The sequence below is a fragment of the Nuphar pumila genome, chromosome 5 (genome assembly GCF_984573655.1).
Source record: "Nuphar pumila chromosome 5, dmNupPumi1.hap1.1, whole genome shotgun sequence".
In the NCBI taxonomy this organism is placed as follows: domain Eukaryota; kingdom Viridiplantae; phylum Streptophyta; class Magnoliopsida; order Nymphaeales; family Nymphaeaceae; genus Nuphar; species Nuphar pumila.
Window position 1 is genome coordinate 41,887,970 of NC_143253.1, and position 27,381 is coordinate 41,915,350.

Consider the following 27,381-nt stretch of genomic DNA (forward strand, 5'->3'; position numbering starts at 1 on the left):
AAGGAGTAGTAACCAATGTCCGCACTTGTGGAGGGGTGACAACCAATTTTCCTATAACGGTTGGGTTACATCAAGGATCTGCTTTAAGCCCTTTTCTATTTGCTATAGTGATGGATGAACTTACGAGATCAATTCAAGAAAATGTGCCGTGGTGTATGTTGTTTGCTGATGATATTGTTTTGATTGATGAGTCTAGAGCTGGGGTTAATGCTAAGTTAGAATTATGGAGACAGACATTGGAATCAAGAGGTTTTAAGTTGAGTAAGAGTAAGACAGAATACATGGAATGTCGATTTAGTAAGCAACGAAGTAGTGATGGGAGTGTAGTGACGCTTGGTGAGCAAGAAATACCGGTGGATGATTGTTTCAAATATTTGGGATCTATCATTCAAAAGTATGGAGAAATGGATGGAGATGTAAATAATACGATAAAGGTTGAGTAGATGAAATGGAAGAGTGCAACTGGAGTGTTGTACGATCGTAGAATACCATTGCGGTTGAAGGTAAAGTTTTATAGGACGACTATTAGGCTTACTTTACTATATGGTACGGAATGTTGGGCTGCCAAGAGACATCATATTAAAAAAATGAGTGTAGTTGAGATGCGTATGCTGAGATGGATGTGTGGAAATACAATAAAAGATAAGATTTTGAACGAGGTGATATGTAAGAAGGTAGGCGTTGCACCCATTGAAAATAAGAGAGAGAGAATCGTTTACGGTGGTTTGGACATATTCGGCGAAGGCCTAATGATGCTCGAGTTAGAAGGATGGAGAAATGGGAAAATATATTAGTTAAAAGAGGTCGGGGTAGGCCTAGGAAGACATGGATGGAGGTGATAAGAAAGGATATGATTGCTTTGAACCTCACCGAGGACATGGCATTGGATAGAAATGATTGGAGGAGAAGGATTCATGTGGAAGATCCAGAATGATTTTCTTTTTTGGTTCATATCGCCGACCCCAATTGTTTTGGGATGAAGGCGTAGTTGTTGTTGTTGTAGGTTACTTGTCCAACAAACCATTAGGTTCCTTAAGAAGCTTTATTATAATGACCAAAATACTCATGGCTTCCATGAGAAGCTTTACTTACATAGACTCTTGGATTTTTAGAGAAGCTACACTACTCTATCCTACACATTTTACAAAGACCGTTATGTCCATACAAACATGTAAAGTATCGAAAAGGCCAGCCAGATGGTATGGAATATCTTCAATAGAAGATCCATCCTACGATAGAGACCCAATCTAAGTACAAGCAGTATGTGTGTGTGTGGTAAACCTTGCGTGAAAAGCAGTTCTAGCAGTGAAAATGGTGAAAGCGTAGCATTAATGGGTATATCATATTATTCATTATTAGGTAAGAGGGGAACTAATGGTTGCTGAAATTTAAATTAATTGCTGATATTGCCTGATCCTTGAATTGGCTCATGCTGACTGGGGGGGATATTCTGGAAGGAGCTTCTCAATATTAGCACCTGTCCCATTGTGCATGTCACCTTGTGTTCCATGAGTGCGCTGGTGTTCGTCCTATATGTACACAATGATGTTATGGTGGCTTTCTGTGTGCAAGTTGGCAACCAGTTTCTTCATGTTAACAGAAATATAGTTTGCAAGGGGAAGGTACCAGGTGAGAGGTTTCATATTTGGATATCCTAGAAGAAATTGGGAAGGGATAAGAAAGAGGGTAAGGTATTTTACTTTGGATTATTTGGCGGATGCTCCTTTCCTGAAAGAATTTTGGAAGGGATAAGAAAGAGGATGAAGGTCTTGACTTTGGATTGTTTGGAGGATGCTCCTTGAGAGAGAGAGAGAGAGAGAGAGAGAGAGAGAGAGAGAGAGAGAGAGAGAGAGAGAGAGAGAGAGAGAGAGAGAGAGAGAGAGAGTTATGTTTGAATAATGTAGTGACAATCTGGTGCAGCCACAGGTACATGTTCACATTTCTCATTCATTCGTAGTGCATTTCTGCTCAATTATTTAAAAATAAGGACATATCCAGTCTCTCTTTGATAGCTGTCATGGCTTGATGGGATTTAATATCCACTTTTTAGCTCTATCAATCACATTTCAACCAGAGTTACCAGAAACACCTAGCTAAGTGGGGAAGCATGCTTCCCCGAAGCGTGTTTCAGAAGCGCGAAATGTCGCACTTCCGAAGAGCATCGGGAAGCGCCATTTTTTTTGGGAAGCGCGTTTCCCATAATGCGCTTCCCCCTTTTTTTCATTTTTTTTGTATTTTTATTTTTGTATTCTTTTCTCTTTTCCCTCGCTTCCTAGGTCGCTTTCGAGACGATTCCTGATTTGCTCCTAAGTCGTCCCACTCTTCCCGCTTCCTAAAATTTTGAAAGTGCCTCGCTTCCCGCTTCCGCTTCTCGTATCGCTTCCCTGTCCCGCTTCCTCCACTGACAACCATGATTTCAACATTGTACTTTGCTTGGCTCAGGTTCTCTTTGTTTATTTATTGGTAGTTTGCAAAACAATGATTTTCTTTTTAATAATCATCTATGGAATAACAGGATCTAATTTGAAAATAGTATTTTAAAAATATGAAAATATCACTTTTTGAAATAATGGAAAATTCACAATAAGTTGAATGTCTCACGTAGTTGTCCTATGTAAGATAGACGGTTTTGACTTTGGATATTCAAAAAACCCAGAAGTAATTTCGAGCCAAATAATCCACCACAGTATATATAATCGTCATTTCATCTTTTCATCTATTTAGCCAGAAATAGTGCTCTAAAACTATCCTTTAAAGCAAATTTTCCAACCAGCTCTTGCCAACCACACCCAAACAACTGAAAACTTTCACAAGGACAAAACATGTGGTGGGTGATTTCCTCTGAAGTCTGGCACATTACACATCTATTCACAATCTTCCTCTTTAATTTATTGAGTTGCTAGATCACCTAAATGAAACTACCCATGCCTGTATTAAATGTTCATTTTAATTCTGAAATACTTAGATTTAAAAGTAATGACATTAAATGTTGACAAATTTTAGTTGTCCATAAAAATGAAAATAAGCATGCATAATAAAAATATGAGAAAATTTAGTTATGAGATGGATAGAAATGCCTGATATATAAATGTTATCTATCAAAATAAGCACAGAATATCAACAGCAAAAATAACCATAATTAACATTCATACTGCAATAAGAGCCACTTAATCACAAATTCATCAATATGGACAAATCCAAGACAGTGAAATAAGCATCACCATAAAAAATTTGAAGGAAGCATCAAACATCTAGGTTTAACTTTATTTTATTATGTATTATAGTATATTAATGAATAATTGAAGGGTTTCTCAAATTCTGTCATTGATTACTTTCATGAACAATGTGGAAGCAATAGCTAAAATGAAATAAATAATATTATTATATCCTTTTGTCTTCGATGTCTATATGTTGCATATAAAAGTTCTTTTTTCTTTCCAGCTTATGAAGAGGGCCAAGACATTTATGAAGTCTTCTTCATAGCAAAAAAGGAATGATTTTCACAAGAAAAGTATCAGATTTCGATAAAAAAAAAGAAACAATAAAAGAGTCCTTTTAGAATAGTAATAAAAAGGAAATACTTTTATGAGTTTTTTTCCCATTTCAAAAGCTAAATGGAGTCGTATCTTATGATACCTTCAAGTACGATATGATATGCCCCTTGTATTGATCCGGAGAGATGGATCGTATCTTATGACCTATGATTCTACGGTCTTTTGTATTGTTTGGGCCCATGATCTGGTGGGTTGATCTAATCCAATGCGACTGCAGCCTGGCCCAGCAGGTATAGAGTTGGGTAAAACACTGACTCATTAAGTTTCTGGCTGGGTTTGGGATTAGATAGTACCTTATTGGAATCACCTGAGCCTGCTCCAGCTTGTAACCGATCCGAACCTGTTTTGAAGCCTTGTACAATGTGTTCTTTAAAGTACATTGATCATTTTATATACTTTTAATAAAGAGTATGTGATTCTATATGCTGTATATAAAAAACCTTATATGATGCTTTCATTATATATACATCAATTTAATTAAAAAAGGGTAAGATTACAAGTCTGTTAAGCAAATAGAAAGTTTCTTATTTGTTTGTGTTTAAATATGATCTTATACTTGTTGCTACTTGCTGGTAAAGGGCATGACCTGATGAATTGGTTAACCTGGGCCTATGTCACTTAAGTATCGACACAGGTATCAAACACGACACAGACCTATGTCACATAGATGCTGCGGTGCGGGGATCCAACCATTTAATGAAATTTGCAAGATGACTAACATATAAGGGGATACAAAATGGGAGTCTAAATGAAGTATCCCTATGATCTGAGAATTGTTTTAACATAGGAAATGGTGACACAACTGTGCAGTACACACACACACACACACACACACATATATATATATATATATAATTTTTTGTTGTTTTTTCTTGAAACTAACCTTACAGAAGTGATCTACATATTTTTCTTAGTTGGAATCGGTTCTTAGATCATCCGATTAAGTGTAGTCTGTTTTTTATATGGCTTCAAAAACCAACGGCATACAATGTGTGATACTTTCCCGGTCATAAAATTGTGCTTTTTTGTAAAAAAAACAACACGAACCAAAAGCAGATTCCTACTATTTTGATTATGCTGAATCCATCTTTGAGGTTCAGTTTGATCAAACGACCTGTGCCATATATATATATATTTATTTATTTATTTATTTTTATTTTCCGCACCCCCGCACCCAAGGTTTTTGAAAGTGCCGCATCCATGTGACATAGGTTCCGTGATATGCCTTAACGTTTTTAACAGCATTGGTATAATGATTTAGATTTTATGTCCATGAATTTTCACTTAATATCCATGCTTTATTGCTTTCAAAATTTTGAATATATAAATATAGAAAGATATAGAGATCATATTTGCTAAAGACGTGTGTATGCACAAGCCCCTTTGGATCACCACATATATATATATATATATATATATATATATATATATATATATATATATATATATATATAGAAGGGGGGGGGTCCAAAATTGAAACTTCTAAATAAAATCATTTAAAACTTCAAAATATGGGTTTAATTTACACGTTGGACTTTAGGAGACCTTTCCTATTCTCAATGAAAGCTTTTAATTTCCAAGAATCTAAATAAAATCATTTAAAACTTCAAATATGGGTTTAATTTACACGTTGGACTTTAGGAGACCTTTCCTATTCTCAATGAAAGCTTTTAATTTCCAAGATAGATTTTAGGAAACCATTTTCTATTATCAACACTTTCCAAAGCTGCCTTGTTGAGAAACTCGTTTTATGTTTTTGGTGGATGAGAGGAAGTTTTATTACTATTAAATGAGAGAGAGAGAGAGAGAGAGAGAGAGAGAGAGAGAGAGAGAGAGAGAGAGAGTTTAATGAGAATTTATTCACTTGAAAATAATGTTGTTCAATGCATTTTAAATGAATTTAAAGCAAGGGTTTCTTTTTTTATTTTCCAAAGCAGATTTTTTTTAATCCAAAAAATGGACCAAAATGACCCTGGGTGCGTTGAACGCACCCAGGGTCGGGTTGACCGCACCGGGTGCCGCACCCGCATGCGCCCCTGCGTCGCGTTGATGCGGGTGCGACACCTGTCTTGGCGAATCCCTGTGACATAACACCCAACTATGAAGCAAGACGTAAAGCTTCTCATAAATAATTGTTTAAAGTTTAGCAAAATTCAAAAATACTTAAAAATCCACAAAGAAATAGAAATTAACAACATAATTGTATATGCACATGCACACAACAATTACTTATAAAGTACATGCAAATATACTTTTAAATATGCAAAACATACCTATATAGCAACTTCTAACAAAAATTTTCAACCATGCAATGTGATTCATGTAAACAAACATCAATTTATTTTTTGAAGCATGCATAGACATCTAAAATTCTCATAAAAAGAAACAGATTAAGCTTCGGACATGGTGTTAAAAATGAATATATATATATATATATATAGTTATATGTAATATAACTAGATTGTAACTAGGATTAGATTTTTTAGTTTTTTTTTTGCTTTTTAGTTTTGAATTTGTCAACGTAGGGAGTCGTTTCTCCATTTAGAGCCGTTGGGAGCCGTTGGGACCCCAACGATTCTCTTTGAGTCTCCTCATTGTGTATAAATATGGGGCAAAGCCCCACTTCAAGGTATGCTTCTTGTATGACCTTGATCAATAAAATATTATTTTTATTCATTGTGTTTGCCTCTTTAGTGGGTGTTTGTGTGCGAGCTCATTTTGTGGCTTGTGAGTGTTCTTTTGGTACTTTGGTGAAACTCTTTGAGTGTCCACCTTGTTCTCTTGGTAAATATATTTTGGAGAACCTTGTTTCTTTTCATGGTATTCGAGCTTGGAGATCAAGCTGATTTTTTGGTGCTTTGGAAAGTGTGCCACTCAAGATTTTGAAGATATAGGCTCTTTTGCAAAATTTATTCAAGTGCTTGTGAGATTGTTGTGTCCTCTTGGTGGTGGAGTGCTCGTGTGTTTGTGCTCTTCATTAGAGGTGCTCTCTTGGTGGTGGAGTGCTCGTGTGTTCGTGTTCTTCATTGGAGGTGCTCTCTTGGCGGTGAAGTGCTCGTAATACTTTTTGATTATCTCCTCTCTATCTTCTATTCTTTCTCTTAGCCCTTGTAGACATCGATGACAATAATGTCACCCTAAAACCCATCAAACTAAGTGATACAAACTTTGTAACATAGGCTTCAATAACGAAGCATTTCATATTAGGGAAATGGTTGTGGGGATTACTGTGTTAAATTGTAATATCTAATCATTGTAATCCTATATATATTTTACGTATATATAGGAAGATACATGCACATATACATTTCATATATATGTACATGTATCTACCTACGTGTGTGTGTATTGATTTCTTGTAATAGTTGTAGGGGTATTTTAGTCATTTTGCGCATATTCATTTTATTGAATATGTTGTAATTATTTTCCTTTTATTTATTTACTTTTTATCTTTTTCTTTTTAGTTTTAGGTTTTTGTGTACCTTGGAGGGCCCACCTTCTAGTCGTTGGGCCCCTCCAACGACTCGAAGTGGAGCCCCTCCAAGGCCTCCACTTCTCTATTAATGGGGGTTCTCCCCTTGTGTATTCTCTATGCTTTGGGTCAAAGCCCAAGTGATTAATAAAGTGTTTTTTTATTCTTTTTATACCTTTGAGCATTTGTGAGATTTAGTGGGTTGTGCTTTTGTGCACAAGTGTTCTAAGAGTTCTTATTGTGCATGTGTGCACGTGTTTATCATCAAGAATATTAAGGTCTTGCTCATAGTATCTTGTTGAAGATACTTTTACATGGCATTAGAGCGAGGTTGGAGAAAGAAAGGTCGTGTGGATTCTCACATTTTTTTTGGTGCCTCGAAAAATGCGCCCTCAAATATTTGGTGATTGGGGTGGATCCAGTGTTGTGAAAAGCGTTGAGGCGTAGCGAGACGCTCCACCAAAATCTGAGGCGAGGCCTAAGCCTCGAGGCGCAAAGCATAAGCCTCAAAAAAATAAATAAATTTAAACTTAAAAAATATATAAAAATTATCTAAAATTATAAAACAAGTCGATCTCAAAAATACGGGTCGCCAGCGAAGAGGTCGTCAACTAGCGGTTGGGCTTCCCGAAACGCCTCATACATGTCGATGAACTTGAAGAGGCGCTCAGTGCTTCGACGGGTCTTGGCGACGGCCTCAGCGAAATTGAGGAGGTGGATCACGACGCCCCAGGCGAGGTTGGTGAAGAGGGACTGACACACCTGGGGAGACTCAGAGAATATCGAGTCGCAGAGATGGCGCTCCCCGGTGAGGTAGACTCCGAGACAGTGGCGGAAGGCTCAGGCCCACTTGATGATTTCCGATTCGAGGGCGTCCCACTATATCTTCTGCACCTCGTCTATATCGATTTGCTCGAGATGCATCTTCTCTGAGATGGCTTCCTCCAGGAAGGCCTTGCGGGAGATGCTGTAGACCTGGCAACATTCTGTCTCGTATCCCGAATCGATCATTATCTTCGATATCTTTGCGATCGGGCAACTATCATCGGGTGGGTATGGCTCAGAAGGGACCGACTCGACGATCGGGCATCTATCATTGGCATTGGCATTGACGTAGTTGGTAGCCCGGAGTCGGTCCCCATTGTCGGAATTTGATGGTTCTTCGAGGGTTGATCGCAATTCCTCCTCGAGGAATGACATCGCTTGCTGAAGGAGGGCCGCCACCGTGGATCCTTTCGTTCATCCAATACTTTAGAAGATTCTTCTACCAAGAAAGATCTAAAAATCTCTTGAGGTACGTATCTTTTTTCCTCATTTCTCCTCTCCAATGGGTGAAAAAGACTCCCATTTCTCTCTCGGCTTTAAATTTAAACTTAATGGCTCCAACTATCACGTTTGGGCCAGAAATATGGAGGCGCATATTAAAGGAAAAGGGCTTTGGGGTTATGTCCAAGGCTCAATTCCCGAACCGGAGCCTAAGATCACCTTGATGGAGAGGAGAAATAAAAATTCTTGAAGGAGAAAAAGAGCCAAGGTTCTTAAGATTATAGCAAAAAACATGAAGAATGGGAGATGAGGAACTTCAAAATCCTCTCATGGATTTTCTCGTTGGTGGAGACAAGAATCAATGCCAACATTATAAAGTTTAAGAAAGCTTCTCAAGCGTGGGAATACCTTGAAAAAATCTACACTTCAAGGGATTTATCCCACAAATACTATCTTCAAAAAAGGGCCTTGACCCTTCAACAAAACGAAATGACTATTAGGGAATATTTCGCAGAGTTGTCTTCCATTTGGGATGAGCTTGTGATGCTTGAACCCAAATGGAGCGGTGAGGCTATTGAGCTTAGGCACAAGCGATTAGAAGAACATTTTTTCAATTTTTTGAATGGGCTTAAGCCCGAATTTAAACAAATCTGATTGTCTCTCCTATCCGCCTTCATTTCCCCCTTTCTTGAGGATGTAATTACTAAACTATGTGGAGAAGAGACACGTATGAGTATAAGTAAGAATAACCCAAGTGTTCTAGCAACATCTTCCAATAGTGAAGAAAATGAAGGTGTTAATGCCATTTCAAGACTGGTGAGCAATTTAAGGACCTACAAGCCCACCTCATTTCAAGAATCAAAACCAAAGTTCAAGCGATCAAGGAGGAAAGAGGGATTATAGCAAGCTCTTGTGCCACTTTTGTAAGGAACTGGGGCACATCAAGCCAATATGTCCAAAATGAAAGAAGTTGCTAGCCATGGCTACCACATCTCAACCTCAAAAGGAAGAATGCTCATCATCTTCAAATGGAGCTCTCTCATTGCAACAAATTGTGGATGCTCTTCAACCTCTTCTCAAAGGGGCTATTTTCAGAGCCGCCATGTCAACCTCTTCTCCTCCTGGTAAGACATCGTGACTTTTAGATTCGGGTGCTTCATTTCACATGACCCCAAGTATGAGTTCTTTTTTCGATTACTCAAATAATCACTCCCCATCCTTTGTTTCAACCGCGGATGAAACATCTCTTGAAGTAAAAGAAATTAGAAATTTTGAAAAAACAAGGGTTTTTTATTCCAAAAAATAGATTTATACCTAAATTAAACTTAAATTTACTTTCGGTTTCTCAACTCTCGGATCATGGTTGTGATATAAAATTTTCATCTAACAAATGTTGGATACAAGATCGTCGGCTCGGGAGGTTGATTGAGGAAGACTCTAGGAAGGGTGATCTTTACTACGTCGATTTTCTTTAAATTTCAAAGAACCCATTTTGTAATGTTGCCCAACAAAAAGATATTAATGTGTGGCATAAGAGACTTGGACATCCAAATATTGTAAAATTTTTTCATTTACCTTTTGTTAAAAGTCTATGTAAAACTGATTTCAATTGTAACGATTGTATACTTGTGAAAATGAAAAAATTACTTTTTTGTCAAATATCTATGTTTACAACAAGACCTTTTGAAATTATCCATTCGGATGTATGGGGATCGACCTCTGTTTTGTCAAAAGGAGGTTTTGCATATTATGTCAGTTTTGTTGACGACTATACGAGATATTGTTGAATTTATTTTCTTAAACATAAATATGAAGTTTTTTCGACTTTTAAAACCTATCATATGATGATTAAAAATCAATTCAATGGGGACATAAAATTTTTTAGAACCGAATCTGGTGGAGAATACCTTTCAAGTGAATTAAAAAATTATCTTGAAAGTTATGGTATTCACCAAAGATCTTGTCCGAAAACCCCTCAACACAATGGATTAGCCGAAAGAAAGCATAGACACATAATAGAGACAATTCAAAGTCTTCTTATTTCTCAAAACATTCCAAAAGGTTTTTGGGCTGAAGCTGCTTTAGCGTCTGTCTATCTAATAAATCGGTTGCCTTCGAAAAACTTGAACAATATCTTGCCTTTTGAAATGTTGTATACCAAAGAACCCAACTATAGTCGGTTGAGAATTTTTTGTTGTAAATGCTTTGTTCTTACTGACAAGAACGTCAAGCTTTCACCGAAAGTCATTGCGTGCGCCTTTCTTGAATATTTCGAAACCCAAAAAGGGTTTCATTGTTATGATGTTAAGAATGATAAATTCTATGTTTCTATAAATGTGAGTTTTGTGAAAAATGTTAATGGTTTTGAAAGAAGTGAACCTATTAAAGAAAACACGGATTACTCCTTTTTATTTGAATTATTAGCTCATGATGATGATAGTGATGATGAACTCACTCCTAATGATGACAATGATAAAGAAGACGAATAAGATATTCCCTTCCATCCTCCTATCTCCCAACATAGTGATGAAGGGGCATCGAGAGACCCTATAACATATACCCATAGAGACAAAAACAATTTTAGGAGTGCAATTGAAAAATACAGTGAACCTAGTGGTTTCATTTCAACAAATGATGAAAATCTACGAAGAACTGAGAGAAGTAGAAAGATGCCTTTTAGTTTCATCTCATATGATTCCTTTACTCTTAAACATAGAGCCTGTCTTAGCGCCATTAATTCCTATGTAGAACCCAGGAACTTTGAAGAAGCAAAAAAGAATGATGAGTGGCTGAAAGCAATGGAATGTGAGCTTTCATCTCTCAACTGGGCAAAAACTTGGGAATTTCAAGTTCCTAAGGGTAAGAAAGCAATAGGGTGCAGATGGATATTTACGGTAAAGACTAAGAACGATGGATCTCTTGAGAGATATAAAGCTCAATTAGTTGCAAAGAGATATAGTCAAGAATACGAGATTGATTATGAAGAAACATTTGCCCTTGTGGCCCGAATGGTCACTGTCTGATGCCTCAATTAACAAATGAAACATCTATCAAATGGATGTTAAAAATGCCTTCCTAAATGACGATTTAAATGAAGAGGTATATATGGATGCTCCACCAGGAATGGAGACTCCCAAAGGGAAAATGCTTCGCCTTCGAAAAACACTTTATGGTTTAAAACAAGCCCCCAAGGCTCGGTATGATATGTTTAACTCCGTAATGTTAGAAATTGGGTTTTCATCCCGTTTCACTGACACTGCTTTGTTCGTTAGGAAAACCAATGCAGGGATTGCCATTCTGCTTTTGTATGTAGATAATATGCTAATAACCGAAAGTGATAGTAAAGGGGTTAAAATCAGAGTTACCGGAAGCGCCCCTATAGTAGGGGAAGCACGCTTCCTCGATACGTGCTTCGGAAGCGGGAAACATCGCGCTTCCGAAACGCATGGGGAAGCGTCCCCTTTTTTTCGGAAGCGCGCTTCCCCTTTTTGTGGAAAGCGCGTTTCCCTTTTATGGGAAACACACTTCCCATTTAGGGGAAGCACGCTTCCCCCTCGCTTCCATTTTATTTATTTTTTTTTCTTTTTTCGCTTTCCCCTCACTTCCTAGGTCGCTTCCGGTTCGCTTCCTAGGTCACTTCCGAGACCGTTCATGACTTGCTTCTAAGTAGTCTCATGCTTCTCGCTTCCTAAATTTTTGAAAGTGCCTCGCTTCCCGCTCCCGCTTCCTCGATTGACAACCATGGTTAAAATCATAAAATCAATTTTAAAGGATAGATTTGAAATGTCTGATTTGAGATTTCTAACTTATTTTTTGGATATTGAAGTGGCATACTCTCATAGAGGGTATTTTTTGTCTCAAACTAAGCTTGCATCTAAGGTTATTGACAGGTCAGGTATTACGGATGATAAAGTTTGTGAAACTCCTACTATAGTATGAGCTAAAATGAAGATTGATGATGACATTCATCTCTTCGATCCCACCCCCTACAGGCAGCTTGTGAGATTATTGATATATCTGAGTATTACTAGACCAAATATTTCTCATGCATTTCATACTACAAGTCAGTTTCAACATGCACCGACATCAGTTCACATGAGTGCCATCTTGCAGATTGTGAGATATATAAAGGGTACTCTAAACAAGGGCGTATTCTTATCCTCTTCTTCTGAATTAAAATTAATTGCTTATACTGACTCTGACTGGGGAGGTGACCCAAATAACCGTCACTCCATTACTGGTTTCTATGGTTTCTCATGGTGATGTAAGAAGTAGCAAAAATTGTCTTTATCTTCTACCAAATCTGAATATCGAGCCATGACAACTACTACCATGAAAATTGTATGGATTCATCAGCTATTAGAAGACATGGGGATCAATGTAGAAGGGCCCGCCAAGCTATGCTGTGACAACAAGAGCGCAATTTACATTGCCAAAAATCATACTTTTCATGAGCGGACTAAACACATTGAGATAGACTGTCATTATGTTCGAGAAGCATATCTGAAAGGATTCATAGATCTTTCGCATGTAACTTCAGAATATCAATTGGCAGATTTCTTCACCAAAGCGCTGTGTTCTCCGCGGCTCAACTTCCTTCTTGGCAAACTTTTGGTCATCATGCTCTAAGCTTGAGGGGCGGGGGGGGGGGGTGTTAAATTCTAATACCTAATCATTGTAATCCTATATATATTTTATATATATAGGAAGATACATGCACATGTATATTTCATATATATGTACATGTATCTACCTACGTATATATATATATATTATATTGATTTCTTGTAATAGTCATAAGGGTATTTTAGTCATTTTGTGCATATTCATTTTATTGAATATGTTGTAATTATTTTCCTTTTATTATTTTATTATTTTATTTTTTCCTTTTTAGTTTTAGGTTTTTGTGTACCTTGGGGGCCCCACCTTCTAGTCTTTGGGCTCCTCCAACGGTCACATTTGTGAGCGTTGGAGGGGCTCCAACAACTAGAAGTGGAGCCACTCCAAAGCCTCCACGTCTCTATAAAAAGGGGTTCTCCCCTTGTGTATTCTCTGTGCTTTGGGTCAAAGCCCAAGTGATTAATAAAGTGTTTTTTTATTCGTTTTATGCCTTTGAGCATTTGTGAGATTTAGTGGGTTGTGCTTTTGTGCACAACTGTTCTAAGAGTTCTTATTGTGCATGTGTGCACGTATTTATCATCAAGAATATTAAGGTCTTGATCATAGTATCTTGTTGAAGATACTTTTACATAGTGGATGGGTCAAATTTGGAACCCAAACTAATCTTTACTAGGATAGAAGGAGGAAAGGAGGTACCTCTTATGGAGGCGGAAAAAACCCAGGCTATGGCCATGTATGAGAAAAAATGGAGAATGAGTCATGCAAAAATTATGTCTTAGCTCATTAGTAGTTTTGATATCAAAAGTGCTCGAGTCTAGCTAAATTTGAACATGCAAATAAAACATGAGACTATTTCAAGAGAATATACTCTTAAAGATATTGCTCATATTTGCAACTTACAAGACAAAATACACACTATGACTCAACGAGGAAAAAAATATTAGAGTTGTCTGACCTTTGGAATGAGTTGACTCTTCTTGAGCCACAATGACATTGTCCCGAAGACAGAGAACTCCGTCAAAGAAAAATTGATGCGGAACATTTCTATCAATTCATTAATGGTCTAAGACTGGAGTTTGAGTCTACCAAATCGGCTCTTCTTCATAGAAGAAAAGTTCTTTCTATTGAAAATACTATTGAAGAGCTAAGTATGGAGGAAAATAGATTATTAAATATGGAGACAAATAAATTAAAAAAAAGATATCTAAAGAAGTTAATGATTCAGTCCTAGCCGTGTCTAGACCGATAAACCATATCCATGCCTATAAACAACCATATTATAGGAAACCAAACAATGATACCTATGAAAAATAAGGCAATGAGTTTGAGAAGAAAAAAAATATTCGTTATTATTGTCGTGAACCGGGATATGTCAAGACATATTGTCCTAAATTAAAGAGGCCCTATAAGAGGAAGGTAGCATCGGTTGCATAAGAGTCAAGTGAGCTCAAAGTTACACAATAATCAAACATTGAGAGCATGCCCTTGACTCAACTTGTAGAAGCTTTCCAACCTCTTCTCAAAGGAGTTTCATCAATTGGAGCCATGATCTCTTTTGTTGGCATCTCTGACCCCGATAAGACTCTTCTTGACTTAGGTGCCTCATTTCATATGACAACAAATAATAATATGTTATCCGAATATCATAACTCAAGCGGGTCAAATGTTTTTAATGCTGATGGGACATCCCTTAAGATAAAGGGAACAAAAAATTTTGAAAATATTTTAAAAGGTTTTTTTATCCAAAAAATTAGATATATTCTAATGTTAAACCTAAATATTTTGTTTGTCTCTTAACTATCTGACCATAGGCATAATGTTTCCTTCTCTTCTATTGGTTGTCGAGTGCATGTTTGCCGGTCAGAAAAGCTATTTGGGGAAGGCCATAAGAAAGGAGGTTTATACTACATGGATTTTTTGGAAATACCAAAAAATACCTTTTACTGTAATGTTCAAAATCTGGATAAAAGACTTTTCCATCTTAATGTATCTAAAATCCAACACTTTCTAAATTTTAAAACTTTTTGTAATCTTGAAATTTTTATATGTAAAGATTGTATTCTTGGGAAGATGAAAATATTGCCATTTCAAAAAAGAACTTTTGTCTCTACACGACCGCTTGAGTTAATAAATTTGGATGTTTGGGGCCCAACACCTATTGTATCTAAGGCTGAGTTTGCGTATTATGTGATCTTTGTTGACGACTTTATAAAACATACATAGATTGACTTTCTTAAACACAAATATGAAGTTTTATTATATTTTCAAATATTCCACAAATTTGTCAAAAATCAATTTTAAAAGGATATCTCTATCTTTCACACTGATTCAAGGGGGGAAATTTTTATCAAAAGATTTTAAAGATTACCTATAATCAAATGGTGTTACACATCAAAAATCTTGTCCCTACACTCCAAAACAAAATGGCTTGGTCGAAAGAAAAGATAGGCACGTCATAGAAACCACACAAACTTTGCTTATTTCAAATCAAGTACTTAAAGAATTTTGGGCCGAAGCCACTTTGACCGTAGTTTATCTTATCAGCAGAATGTTGTCTGTTATCTTGAAACACATATCCCAGTTGAAAAACTTTTCAAACTTACTTTTGATTATTCTCGACAAAGGGTTTTTGGATGTGTTTTGTATTCACTGATAAAAATGATAAAATTTCTCCTCGTGCTATTTGTTGTGCTTTCTTTGGATATGCAAATAACCAAAAAGGCTATAGATGCTTTGATTTTAAAAATAAGAAGCTATATGTTTCAAGAAATGTCTTTCTTAGAAAACAAATATGTTTTTGAATTTGAAAATCCTAAGGATATAACTGATTCTTTCCTGTTGGATCTAATCCCACAGATTGGTGATTGTAATGAAGATCAGGATATCAGAAATGATATGGTGAGTGAAGAAGAATCTCATGACAATGAGATAATTGAAGAACAATCTCAAAATCAGGATTGTATTCAATATTCCAAGCGTAGTAGTTCTGAACATCCACGTGCCCTTGAAAAATATACTAATGAAAGCCACGTAGAATTATAGATTAGAAGGTCATCGAGAGTATCAAAACCCTCTAAAAAATTTGTGTCCTAAGGGTCCTTTTCACTAAAGCATCAAGCTTACATTGCATTGATACATTCCTACACAGAACTCTCAAATTATGTTGAAGCAAAGAAACAAGTGCTATCAAACACGCGCCTTGAGGCGAAAAAGTCGCCCCTCACCTTGAGGCGCGACCCTTTGTGCCTTAAGGCGCCAGCCTGAGTATGAGGTGCAAAAAAAGAAAAAAAGAAGAAACGCAAAAAAGGGTTTATTTTGCTTTTTATATGTTAATCTCATATTTTTTAGTACTTATTTGAGATTTTCTATTGCTTATTGGTTGTTGCTTTATAGGACATTATATTTTTCAATTACATAATAGTTTTCCAGTTATGTAATCAAATTTTTAGTTACTTTTATATGTTAATCTTATATTTTTTAGTATTGATTTGGGATTTTCTATTTTTTATTAGTTCTTACCAGTGTTTTAAAACTCGCCGTTGACTCGGCTCGGCTCAGCTCGCCCCTCCAGCGAGTCAACCCGGCAAGGCAAACTCGGTTTGCCAAAACTCGGGCTTGACTCGGCCTGACTCGGCTTGACTCGGCCTGACTCGGGCGAGTTTTGGGATGTTTGAAATTTGTTTTTTGAGTTTCAAATTACAGTTTTGAAATATATAAGTACATGTATTTTAACAAGGGTTACCCCCAGATTTTGTATAAAAAAGAAAATAAAAATCATTTAAAGATAAAAAAGCATTTAAATCCATAGAATAAAATCGCCATGTTGTTCGAACTACTGTTCACCCTGTGTTATCAACTTATTCTAGCAAAATATTTTAAAGAAATGATTCTCACTATATATGGCGGGTCAACTGTGCCTATGGGAAGTCACATTTAGGTTTCATCATCCATTTGTTATGTGAACAAGCATTGTACATATTCAAATATTAGTAGTCTTTTTATAGTTGTGCCATTAATATATTTCTTGCATAGTTTTATACATGAGAAAATTGCTTATTTATGTTGATACTGGACATTATGTAAACTTTCAATATGCACATATATCCCTGTTTTACATTTATGGATTTGTTAAAGAGGGAATTAAAACTTTTAAAACAAGCTAGCATATATGATTGGCCATTTTAGGAACCTTAGGTAGTAGCAGACTGAACTCATGGTGACCAAATCCTCTAATTCAAGTCATGAATTAGTCAAAGTGCTTGTATAGATATCAAATTCAATTATTCCAGTAAACCTCTATAGCTCTTTGCAGTTGTTTTTATATTCTTACAGACATTTGAAGACTATCTTTACTCAAAAACATGGTTTCAGACAAATTATATATTGTTTTTCTTTTAAAATCAAAAGTTAACAAAACCCGGTCCGAGTCACCGAGTTGACCCGCCGAGTCACGAGTCAATAAAGAACGAGTCGAGTTCCGAGTCACGGGTTTTAAAACCTTGGTTCTTACTTCATCAATAAATCATTTCTTTCTTTATTTTTATTTTTAGATATTTTTTATAATTTCTTTTAAGTTTTCAATTTTTTTGAGGCTTACGCTTTACGCCTCGAGGCTTACGGCTCGCAGCAGTTTTTGGTGGAGCGCCTTATTATGCCTCAACGCTTTTCATAACACCGAGATAAACATTCTGAATGAGTAGAAGCCATGAAGGTAGAATTAGGTGCTTTGGAAAAGGCGAACACTTGAACTGTCGAAAATATTCTCCTAGGAAAGAAACCCATATGTTGTTGATGGGTCTATAAGATAAAAACCAAGAGTGATGAAAACCCTAAAACGTACAAAGCAGAGTATGAAATTGATTATGAGGAAACCTTTGCATCGGTTGTTAGGATGACCACAGTTATAACCGTAGTAACCCTTGCCTATGTGAAAAAATGACCTATATACCAAATGGATGTTAAGAATGCGTTTTTCAATGGTAAATTGATTGAAGAAGTCTATATTGGAGGCACCACTGAGGATAATTATTCATAAAGGAAATGCTGTTCATTTAGATAAGGCTATGAATGGCCTTAAACAAGCTCCAAAGGCTTGGTATGATAGGTTTAATCAAGTTATACTTGATGTTGGGTTTCAATATTGCTTAACTAACACAACTTTGTTTGTTAAGATTTTTGATGCTGATATTATTATTATTCTTTTTTATGTGAATGATATGGTCATCACAAGAGGTGACAAACATGGAGTTGACAACATTAAGACTTCTTAAAACATATTTTAAAATGATTGATTTTGGGTTTTTAAAGTATTTTCTTGGTATAGAAGTTGATTATTCCTATAGAGGTTATTTAATGACTCAATCTAAATTTGCTTTAGATGTTGTCAAGTCAGGTATTTCAGATGATAAGAAGGTTGATACTCCCAAAGTTGTAAATGTCAAAATGAAGATTGATGATGAGGAACCACTTGAAAATCCAATACCATACAGACAACTTGTTGGGGCACTGTCATATTTTTCAATTATGAGACCTGACATTGTGCACACAGTTCACACAACGAGCTAGTTTCAACATGCTCCTGCTACTGTTCATATATGAGCATTTTTGCGTATTATTAGATATATCAAAACTTATATTTTTTGAAGTCTTTTCTTATTTGCTTCTTCTTCCTTATGTGTTTTTAGGTGACTCATTGATTTCATGGAGGTGTAAGAAGTAACGTGAAGTTTATCTCTTTTCAATTGAAGCCGAATACCGAGCCGTTGCTACAACTATTATGGAGGTGGTCTGATTAAAGTGACTCCTGGTTGACATGTGCGTTTAGAGTAAATGAGCATCACGACTGTGTTGCGACAACAAAAGTTTCATCTACATTGCTAGCAACTAGACCTTCTACGAACGAACCAAAAATATTGAGATTGATTGTCACTATATTCGAGAGAAATTTCTACACAATACTATTGATCTTTCCTATATTACTTCAGAATATCAACTGTCAGATTTCTTCACCAAACATCTCACTGCTCCTAGATTCCACTCTCTTAGACAAACTTTCGATTTTCCAACTAGAAGTTTGAGGGAGAGTGTTAAAAATGAATGTGTGTATATATATTGATATATAACTAGAATTAGATTTTTTTAGCTTCTTTTTGCTTTTTGGTTTTGAACTAGTCAACATTAGTTGACTAGTCAACATAGGGAGTTGTTGGGCTCCCAACGGCTCTATTGAGAACCTCTACTGAGAACCGCAGTGACTCTCTATGAGTCTCTTCATTGTGTATAAATATGGGGCAAAGCCCTTGTTCAAGGTATGCTTCTTTCATGGTCTTGATCAATAAATTATTATTTTTATTCTTTGTGTTTGCTCCTTTAGTGGGTGTTTGTGTGTGAACCCATTTTGTGGCTTGTGAGTGTTCTTTTGGTACTTTGGTGAAACTCTTTGAGTGTCCACCTTGTTCTCTTGATGAATATATTTTGGAGAACCTTGTTTCCTTTCACTTGCATGCTAAGTGAAATGTATATGTGACATGGACCTGGACTTAGCCCAAGTTCTGACATACACTTGCATGAACTTGGATGGTTGCTAAGGTTCTAGGCTTTGAGAGCCTGATCTTGTGGCAAGGCATGCTGGGTTAGCCTCAACCTGACCCAACCCCCTTGAGCATGGGTTAGTAGCGCATCACATGACTGCTTATTGATGGAGTAACTTCTGGGCATTGTGATTACAATCTATAGTTTTTTTTTTTTTTCTCTTTTTCCCTCTATGACTATCAATGACTTACGTGTTTGGTTGGCAGGGCCTCAGTTACATGCAGTTGCAAGCAGCCAGTTCAACTATTGATCCTTCACGCCTTCAACAAGTAAGCCTCAGTTACATGCAGTTGCATGCATATTGGGTGGGCGTAGTATAGTGGTGATCGGCCATTCATTGGACAAATTGCCAATATATCATGTTCTTCATAGAAGATTTGGCGACCCCCAATTTCGTTTAGAAATTGTTGGGTCACCAGCTCGGTCATAAAATGATGATTTAAAGGCATTAATATATTTCTTTTCTACCATAGGAAGATATGTGTCATGAGAGAGTTCTCAAATACCATGGACTTTACTAACCATCTTTTAGAATAAAGTAAACCCTATATTCACTTTGGATTTCATTAATTTCAGTTTGTTTTGCTCATAAGTTCTATAGGTTGCTTTTCTTGCTTGTAATAGGGATGTAGTTTTTAACTTTTTACAGAATTCTGTTGGTATAATTAGGATATTAACATGCTATCAATTTTGAGAGCATAATAAAATATGATTTTATGTTTAGCTGCTTATATTTATTAATGTGAAATTCATGGTTTTGATGATTAATCACGATTGTGATTTTGTTGACTAATCAAGGTTTTTGAGTTTTCATTGCTGAGGTTGACTGATTTTTGTCCCGATTAGTGACTGTGCCAAAGGGGGCAATCCTTGAGGAATTGCTAAGGATGAATTTTGCAACTATGGACGGAGACCCAGTTCACCTTGTCGGGATAGGCTGATATGATAATGAAAAATGAGGAATTTAAAGGAAAAGATCAGGGTAAAAGACAATTATAAAATAAGGACACGTTGGAACCTGCTCTGAATTTAGCAAGGGCCGGAAGACTGCCTAGAATTTTAGTTTTCAAATTGGTGATCCCTTTATATTATGACTTGGTTATTTCTATTGAATTCTCAAGCCATCTGTTTGTTTATGAAGCCAAATGATTCTTAAGTTCGAAGTTGCAGTTTCCTTTTCTTTTAGTGAGCTCACCTTGTATTAGTCTTTCCAAAAATGACTCTGAAAGTGGTGTTTCTAGTTTGATGCAGGGCTTTCATAATACCATGCCTTTTGATGCCCCTATTTTCGAGTCCCATTAGTTGTGGATGCCACTATTTTGCAAATTTATAGACCGGTCGAGTTTTCACCTTATGTAGTAATATATGCGTATTAGAGTGATAGTCTGATTGCTACTTTTACTGGTCAATTACTGGGGGCACACGTGTGGGCACCAGGGTCGGTGCCTCAGCTGGCTCATCTGAGTTGACTAGCCCACACACTAATTGTTAAATCAGCTTTTGATTGTGCAGTTGCATTTACAGATTGCCTTGTTTCCATCTGAAGTTCTGTTTCCTTTTTTGAACTGTTTTCTGCTACAGGCTGTGGCTGCCCAAGAGTGGATGTGGAAAAATAAGCCAGCAGGTTTGTTGGGAAATCATCATTTTTTGTTTGCTACGTTGTGTTCTAAAAATGAGATTGAGCCTGTTCCTTGATTCTGCCTCTAATTAGACCGAATGCATTTTGGATGTGTGTGAGCAGGAAGTTGAGTGCGTGAAAGATGCTGGAGACTATTCGCACTCCCGACCGGCAGCCACCTTCCTGATTACTATGACCAAGAGGACTGAACAAGATAGTAGTTTCTCAGTTATGTATCAATCAATGTTCTGGGAATTTATTCAATTTCCCAGTGTAACGTGATCATTTATCAGATTGTTTCATGCTATACCGGTACAGAACTATAAGCTCTCATCTTGGTCTTATGATGGGCTTTGGTTTTGATTTACTATAACGATAATTAGAAAGGGAGGGATGAAAGAGCAAGCCTCATGTATCAAACTAAAACTAAAACTAGTAGTAACAATCATTCAAACTCACAGAACGATATGATGAGCAGTTCAACTTAGTAAGTTGATCAGCCTGATCTTAGGATGTCAGTAGATCGTTCTACTGTTCCGGCGAATCTGCCCCATCTTTCCCATACTTCAGACTGCCCATCTTCACCATGGATTCCTTGAAGTCTCTGAGGAATAACTCTTGGTCTTTGGCATATGTTTATACCATTTTGTGGGTGACCCCATCTTCTGTAATCAGAACATGGTCTGATTTCACGAGGACTTTTCTGTTCCACAGGTTGGTTTAGTATTGATTATCGAAAACTGTTAGAGTCGACTTAGTATTCATATGTGATCAACATTGTTAGTTTATTAAGAGTAACACCTAGGATAGTGTTTGTTGCACAAATAGAATTTTTTCAAACGTGAAATTGTAATGCATTATGAACCATCAAAACTTTAAGGTATAAAGACAAGTCTTCGGTATGTACCTCAGCATGGAGTCAATGAGTCAAAACTGATAGGCGCGAGTTGTTTTTGACTCAATCTAACACTGTAGATGTAATTTACATGTTTTTGTTTAGAGAGAATCAACCCTTGGATCGCTGGATTTCGATGTATGAACAACTTTTTCCAGTTAATATGTTACTGCCCGCCCATCAGTTGATCACAACCTCCAGAACCTACTGGGTGGGCCTGCCTTACTGGTCACGATTTCATTGCCCACTAAGATCAATGATGCAGGGACGGTCTCTGCTCACGGTCCCAAACATGAAGAGCATAAGCGGGTGAACCCCACCTCTTCCTCACACCCGTTGGCATGAAGGGACCTTAAGAAAGGCTGGGCTGGTGCCATCAATAGCATAAGTTTTGCTCCGCTCTCTGAGATTCTATGGGCTTGGCCACTCAATCCGAATATCTTTCCAACCTACTAACCCATAGATTGCCCTCTTGTCCCGCTTAAAGGGAGTAGCTTAAAAACCTTGGTGCGGCATATTAGCATTCGACCAACAACAATGCTACTCCACCATTATGAGTAAGATAAAGTATTCAAAAGCAGATGCCACCAATCAATAACTATGAGGAATTAGGAACCCTCAATGGGTAGCGTGAAGGGTAATCCTGAGGGCAAAAGCTGGGTCCCGTGAGGAAACCTGTGGCTGAGTGATTAAAAAATTCAACAGCTGTAAGTGTTTTAACACAAGAAAATAGTTTTTTTGTAGGAAAAACACGATCCGAGTGTCGTTCCTTTAGCAATTTTACCATGTTGAACATATCTATGGTGTCAGATTGAGTCAAGACAAGTCACACCAATGAGTTTCGATTCATTGAAACCATGCCGACATGCATACCAGAGACTCATACTTTTAAAGACCTACTTTCAAAGGAGTCAAAACATGTTTTCGAGTAAATAAGGCTTGTAAATTATAATGTGAGGCTCGATTCAAGGAAAAACTCACAAAAATGTTGTTTTTACTAGAGAGAATGGTACAGTCAAGGGCAACAAATATGACCTCTAGACTGTATGCAAGGGTTTAAATTATTGGCAGACCCTGAAAGTGGATCTAATTAGATTTGAATATGTATGTATGTTTGCTTCATCAGTTCCATCATCCTTTCTGGATTAGTGCTCCAGAAAAGGGTTGGAAAACTGCCGCATAATATCCATGTGTGGGTCCAGAATTCCGGTGGAAAATGTATAAGTATATCCAAAATGGCATAGTGGGTGAGCAGTGGAGTTTCTTTTGGCTTTGAAATGGCTATGGGTGCAGATCCAAAATTCCATTGGATGTGAAAAATGTCCAACTGTGTGCCTGTTGCTTGCTTGGGCGTGTACATTTACATGAGTCTGCTATGTGGCAGTGGGATACCAGGACTACGGAGTCTCAAGCAGCGATGGCAAGAATGTCAGCACAGGATACGATGCCGTGGCCTGCATTCACCAGGTCTAACTTGATTGCGTCAATAACGTCAGACCCACTACAACAATTTTCATATTTAGTGATGGTCAAAACTGTCACTTAAGCCCACAAAAGCCATCGTTGTAGCTCTAACGACCATCGCTAACGCTGTTGTCATTAAAACAACCAGCAACAGTAACTGACTGTCACTATTGTATAGCTTTAATGACGGTACTTTCCATTGCTATTAGCTGTCATCTTTAACAACAGTTTTAACCATCACAAGATCCCTTTATTCAATAGTGACATCTTAGACTGTATCTAAAGGTGTTCATTAAGAAAAAATAAAGAACATGCTAAAAAATATATAAAATATTAGCTTATATATATAATCTGTGTATTTACAATCATAGTGAAAACAAAATGACATTGATTTGCAGTCAAACCATATCTCAGTGCACCAGTGAATGAGGTTCAAATATTTGGAGTATATAAAATCAGTGCAAATGAAAAAAAGTCATATACACATATATTTGCATCAAAATCTAATTTTCAATCTTACAGGTTGCCTTCTGCTCATATTCTCATTTTTCAGACACTATGGATGTCTTTTGTAAGCTACCCGTGCTAGAATATACTTTGAAATCTTTGAGAGGTTACATCCCCTTTGAGCCTTAGAAGACTGCAAAAGCAAGACAGACTGAATAACAAACCACAATTTAGAATCAAACAAAGATAACACAACAATCTGTCCAGAAAAAAGTAAAACAACTGATTTAACTTGACCAAACAAGAGATAAGAAATACAAAAACCTTGCCCTATAACCTGATCAACTTCACATAAGAACAATAACCTGTATACATGGTGTAACAATCTGCATATTATTCAATTGCTAACTGTCAAACTAAGAAACATTTCATGATATACATATAATCACTAAGTTTTCTTGTTGATTCATCATAATCTTAAGCTATCAAACCTTTTAGTAGTAAATTAGCTTAGAAAATCAGTTATATCCCTTACTTGAACAAAGAGAGAACCACATGGTTCAATCGGAGCTACTGCAGGTCATCAAGCTATTGTTCAAGGAACTAGTGTGAAAGTTGTTGCAGCCCTCAGCAGCTGAAGAAGTATGTTAAGTTGTTGCAGATCATCCTCATGCTAAATACACTGCGGTATGAAATTTTTGGTTATATATATAGAAAAATTTGTATCTGCTCAATCCATACATGCTCAAGAGGAACATAATCGAGCTGACCATCCATCGAGCATGTGATGGACGGTCAGCATGCAAAAAAAGGCATAAAAATGCCAAAACGTGCAAAACACGCATAAAAAGTCCCTTAGTGTGCTTTTGAAGCGCCACTAAAGTTCCTTTTTCCACTGGAACCTTTAGTGGCGCTCTAAAAGTGCCGCTAAAGGCCTTCTTGTGGTTTTTGAGCGGTTTTCAGTGTTTTTGCTCCAAAAAATACTGAGCGTCCATCACGCCCACGATGGATGTTCAACAAGATTGAGTTTTTGATTGAGCAGCTACCACTCTCTCTCTCTCTCTCTATATATATATATATGTATTATGTATCATCTCTTTGCATTATTCTCAAGATGTAAATTAAAAAAATCTACTAACCAAGAAATCTAGGGACCCCAACAATGTCCCAAGCTTCACATTAGCAAGATATTTTGAAAACTCAAATAAGGATCCTTAAATTACACATAAAGAAAACTAACTTAACATAAATCACGTAAGCAATCATGAACACTTATAGGCACTTGACACATCTCTAGTAGAAGTCACATTTTTCAGGAAAAATTAAATAAATAAAATACAAGATAAGAAGAACAAAATGCAAGTACATACAACAAATAGAAAAGACAATTGGAGAAGCCATCTAAAATGAAAATGAATCTCACATGAATTTCAATGGATGATGATGATGTCAATGCCACGGACGACTTCGATATCAGCATCTTTTAATAAGTCTTACAAAAATTTCAGGGAAGGCCAAACCTTCATGGGCCAATTCTACACAGTAACAAGCCCACATAAATCAACATGCATAGGTGCCCCAGGTTGTGTCATCAAACCATCCATCATAGAGAGTTTATGCACTATACTACCATAAAGAGCAGAAATGAGGAACTAACCTAAACATGCATACTAACTATGCATGTTAGCCAGGCGACCCCATTGATGCCTATTGCCTACAAACATTTAGTTCAAACAAACATACGTGAGTTTGCAGGCCAGAAACAAAAATATCAATCAAAGAATACTTGTTATTCACTTTTTTCTGTTTGTTACAACCAAAATACTATGAGCAAGCTTTGCCCGGTTGCCTCAAGCCTGTGTGAAATTTCACTTGCTACCCAGTCACAATTTTCCTTCTGTGGATTTCCTTAGCAAGGAAAATCTTGCGATTTTTTTTAAGAGAAAAAATCACCAAAATCATGTTACAATTTATCAGAATAGGACCATATGTTCAAATGGGGTCAAATGAGATAGCTGGATGGTCAGATCACACTATCATAACCAAGACGTCTGAGGTTAGAACCTTACATGGGTTATCCCCCAGCTTGTGTATCTGAAAATAGAAGATCATGTTCAAATCACAATATGACAATTTTTTTCGATAAGACTAAAAGTAACAATTGAATATATTGCAGTTATCGTGTTCTATGTATTTTTCAGATTGACGTACCTTTCATTATAGCCACTATTGTTGACATCACAGAAATCTGGACTAAGAGATCCTATTTTAAGCAACAAACTAAAAATTTAACGAATAAACACATTGATAAACTACCAGTAAAAAATGTCTCCAACAGTTTATCCAAATTAAATTACTAAGGTGGAGTTCTTTCAATAACCTTTTGCCTTTAGAAGCCAAGACATTCTAATAACTGTGCCAATATTCCCATATGGACAACTTGAATTTTACAACTAGAGGATTCCAAATAAACAATGTGAGAAAACAGGTCAACAAAAGTAATCTTACCAAAAGGAAAACAATAAAATGAAGAACCCAATGTTGTTTGTATCATTACTTTTTATAAAAACGATACGATAAACACTCATATCACGACACGAGTGATGCAAACCCAAGTGAAACCCCTACTTTTGAGGGCGAAGAGACCAGCCGAGCTCGCACCACAAGGGGCCAGCCGGGTTCAAAAGAGCGCCACTGATAATCGAATAAGAGCTAAGTGCACAAACACCTAATTTCTCCTTGAATAAATTAGATCAGTGTCTTCATTACTGTAGACCGTAACCTGATTGTAGGGATCGATGCAAGCCTGGTGAAGCGTGCACATCTTTCGTATCTAGCTGAGCGAGCATTGTCACTCTAGTGTAACGAGCACCGCATGCGCTTGTGTGTGCCACGGACTCCGCGCACCTGCGAGCGCAGAGAACCTCCCTGCGCCTGCGTGCACCTTTGCGCCTGTGTGTGCCATTACTCGTAATTTTGTGTGCGCTAGTGCATAACCTAGCGGTAGAGCGTCAGCGGTATGATCCTTCAGCTAGCGCAACACGAGTGAGTATCGTATGATATAAGCCTATAGCATATTATATCATTCGATAAAGTGTCAGGGCACTTTAAAAAGGGTCGAAAAGTAATTTCACATTTTTAGGTTTTTAGACACCTCTTGATAGCCAACTTTCTCATTTGTGTAGAGGCCAATAAAAAAGCATTCACACACCTCAAGAGTCATGAGAACCATTTAGAGGCTGATCCTTGCACAAGAAAGAGGACTTTTGCTATTTCATCGAGAGTGCATTTTTACTCAAGAAAGTGGCTTAAGGTAAAAAACCTATTATTTGCTTCCTATTAAGGCAATGAGACACTCGAGCAATGAGTGAAAACCGATTAAAAGTTGAGTGCAACTATTCTTATACTGTTTTTTTGGGTGGTATCTTTCAGTTAAAGCATCATTGAGCCAGAA

The 27,381-nt window shown here is 36.9% G+C and overlaps 1 protein-coding gene across 4 annotated transcripts in view; it reads left to right on the top strand.

Moving 5' to 3' along the window:
• The window catches only part of LOC149837444 (flowering time control protein FCA-like), a 66,400-nt gene extending 44,819 nt beyond the window's left edge, over nt 1-21,581 (top strand). For 3 of the 4 annotated variants that reach the window (XM_090006046.1, XM_090006049.1, XM_090006047.1), the window contains exons 17-19: nt 19,710-19,772; nt 21,085-21,127; nt 21,245-21,581. In XM_090006046.1, coding sequence (XP_089862172.1) covers nt 19,710-19,772; nt 21,085-21,127; nt 21,245-21,252 — 114 coding nt within the window. In that variant the 3' untranslated portion in view covers nt 21,253-21,581. The remainder of the gene's footprint in view (nt 1-19,709; nt 19,773-21,084; nt 21,128-21,244) is intronic. The other variant, XM_090006048.1, reaches the window with a different exon arrangement.
• Nucleotides 21,582-27,381: the final 5,800 nt, after the last annotated feature.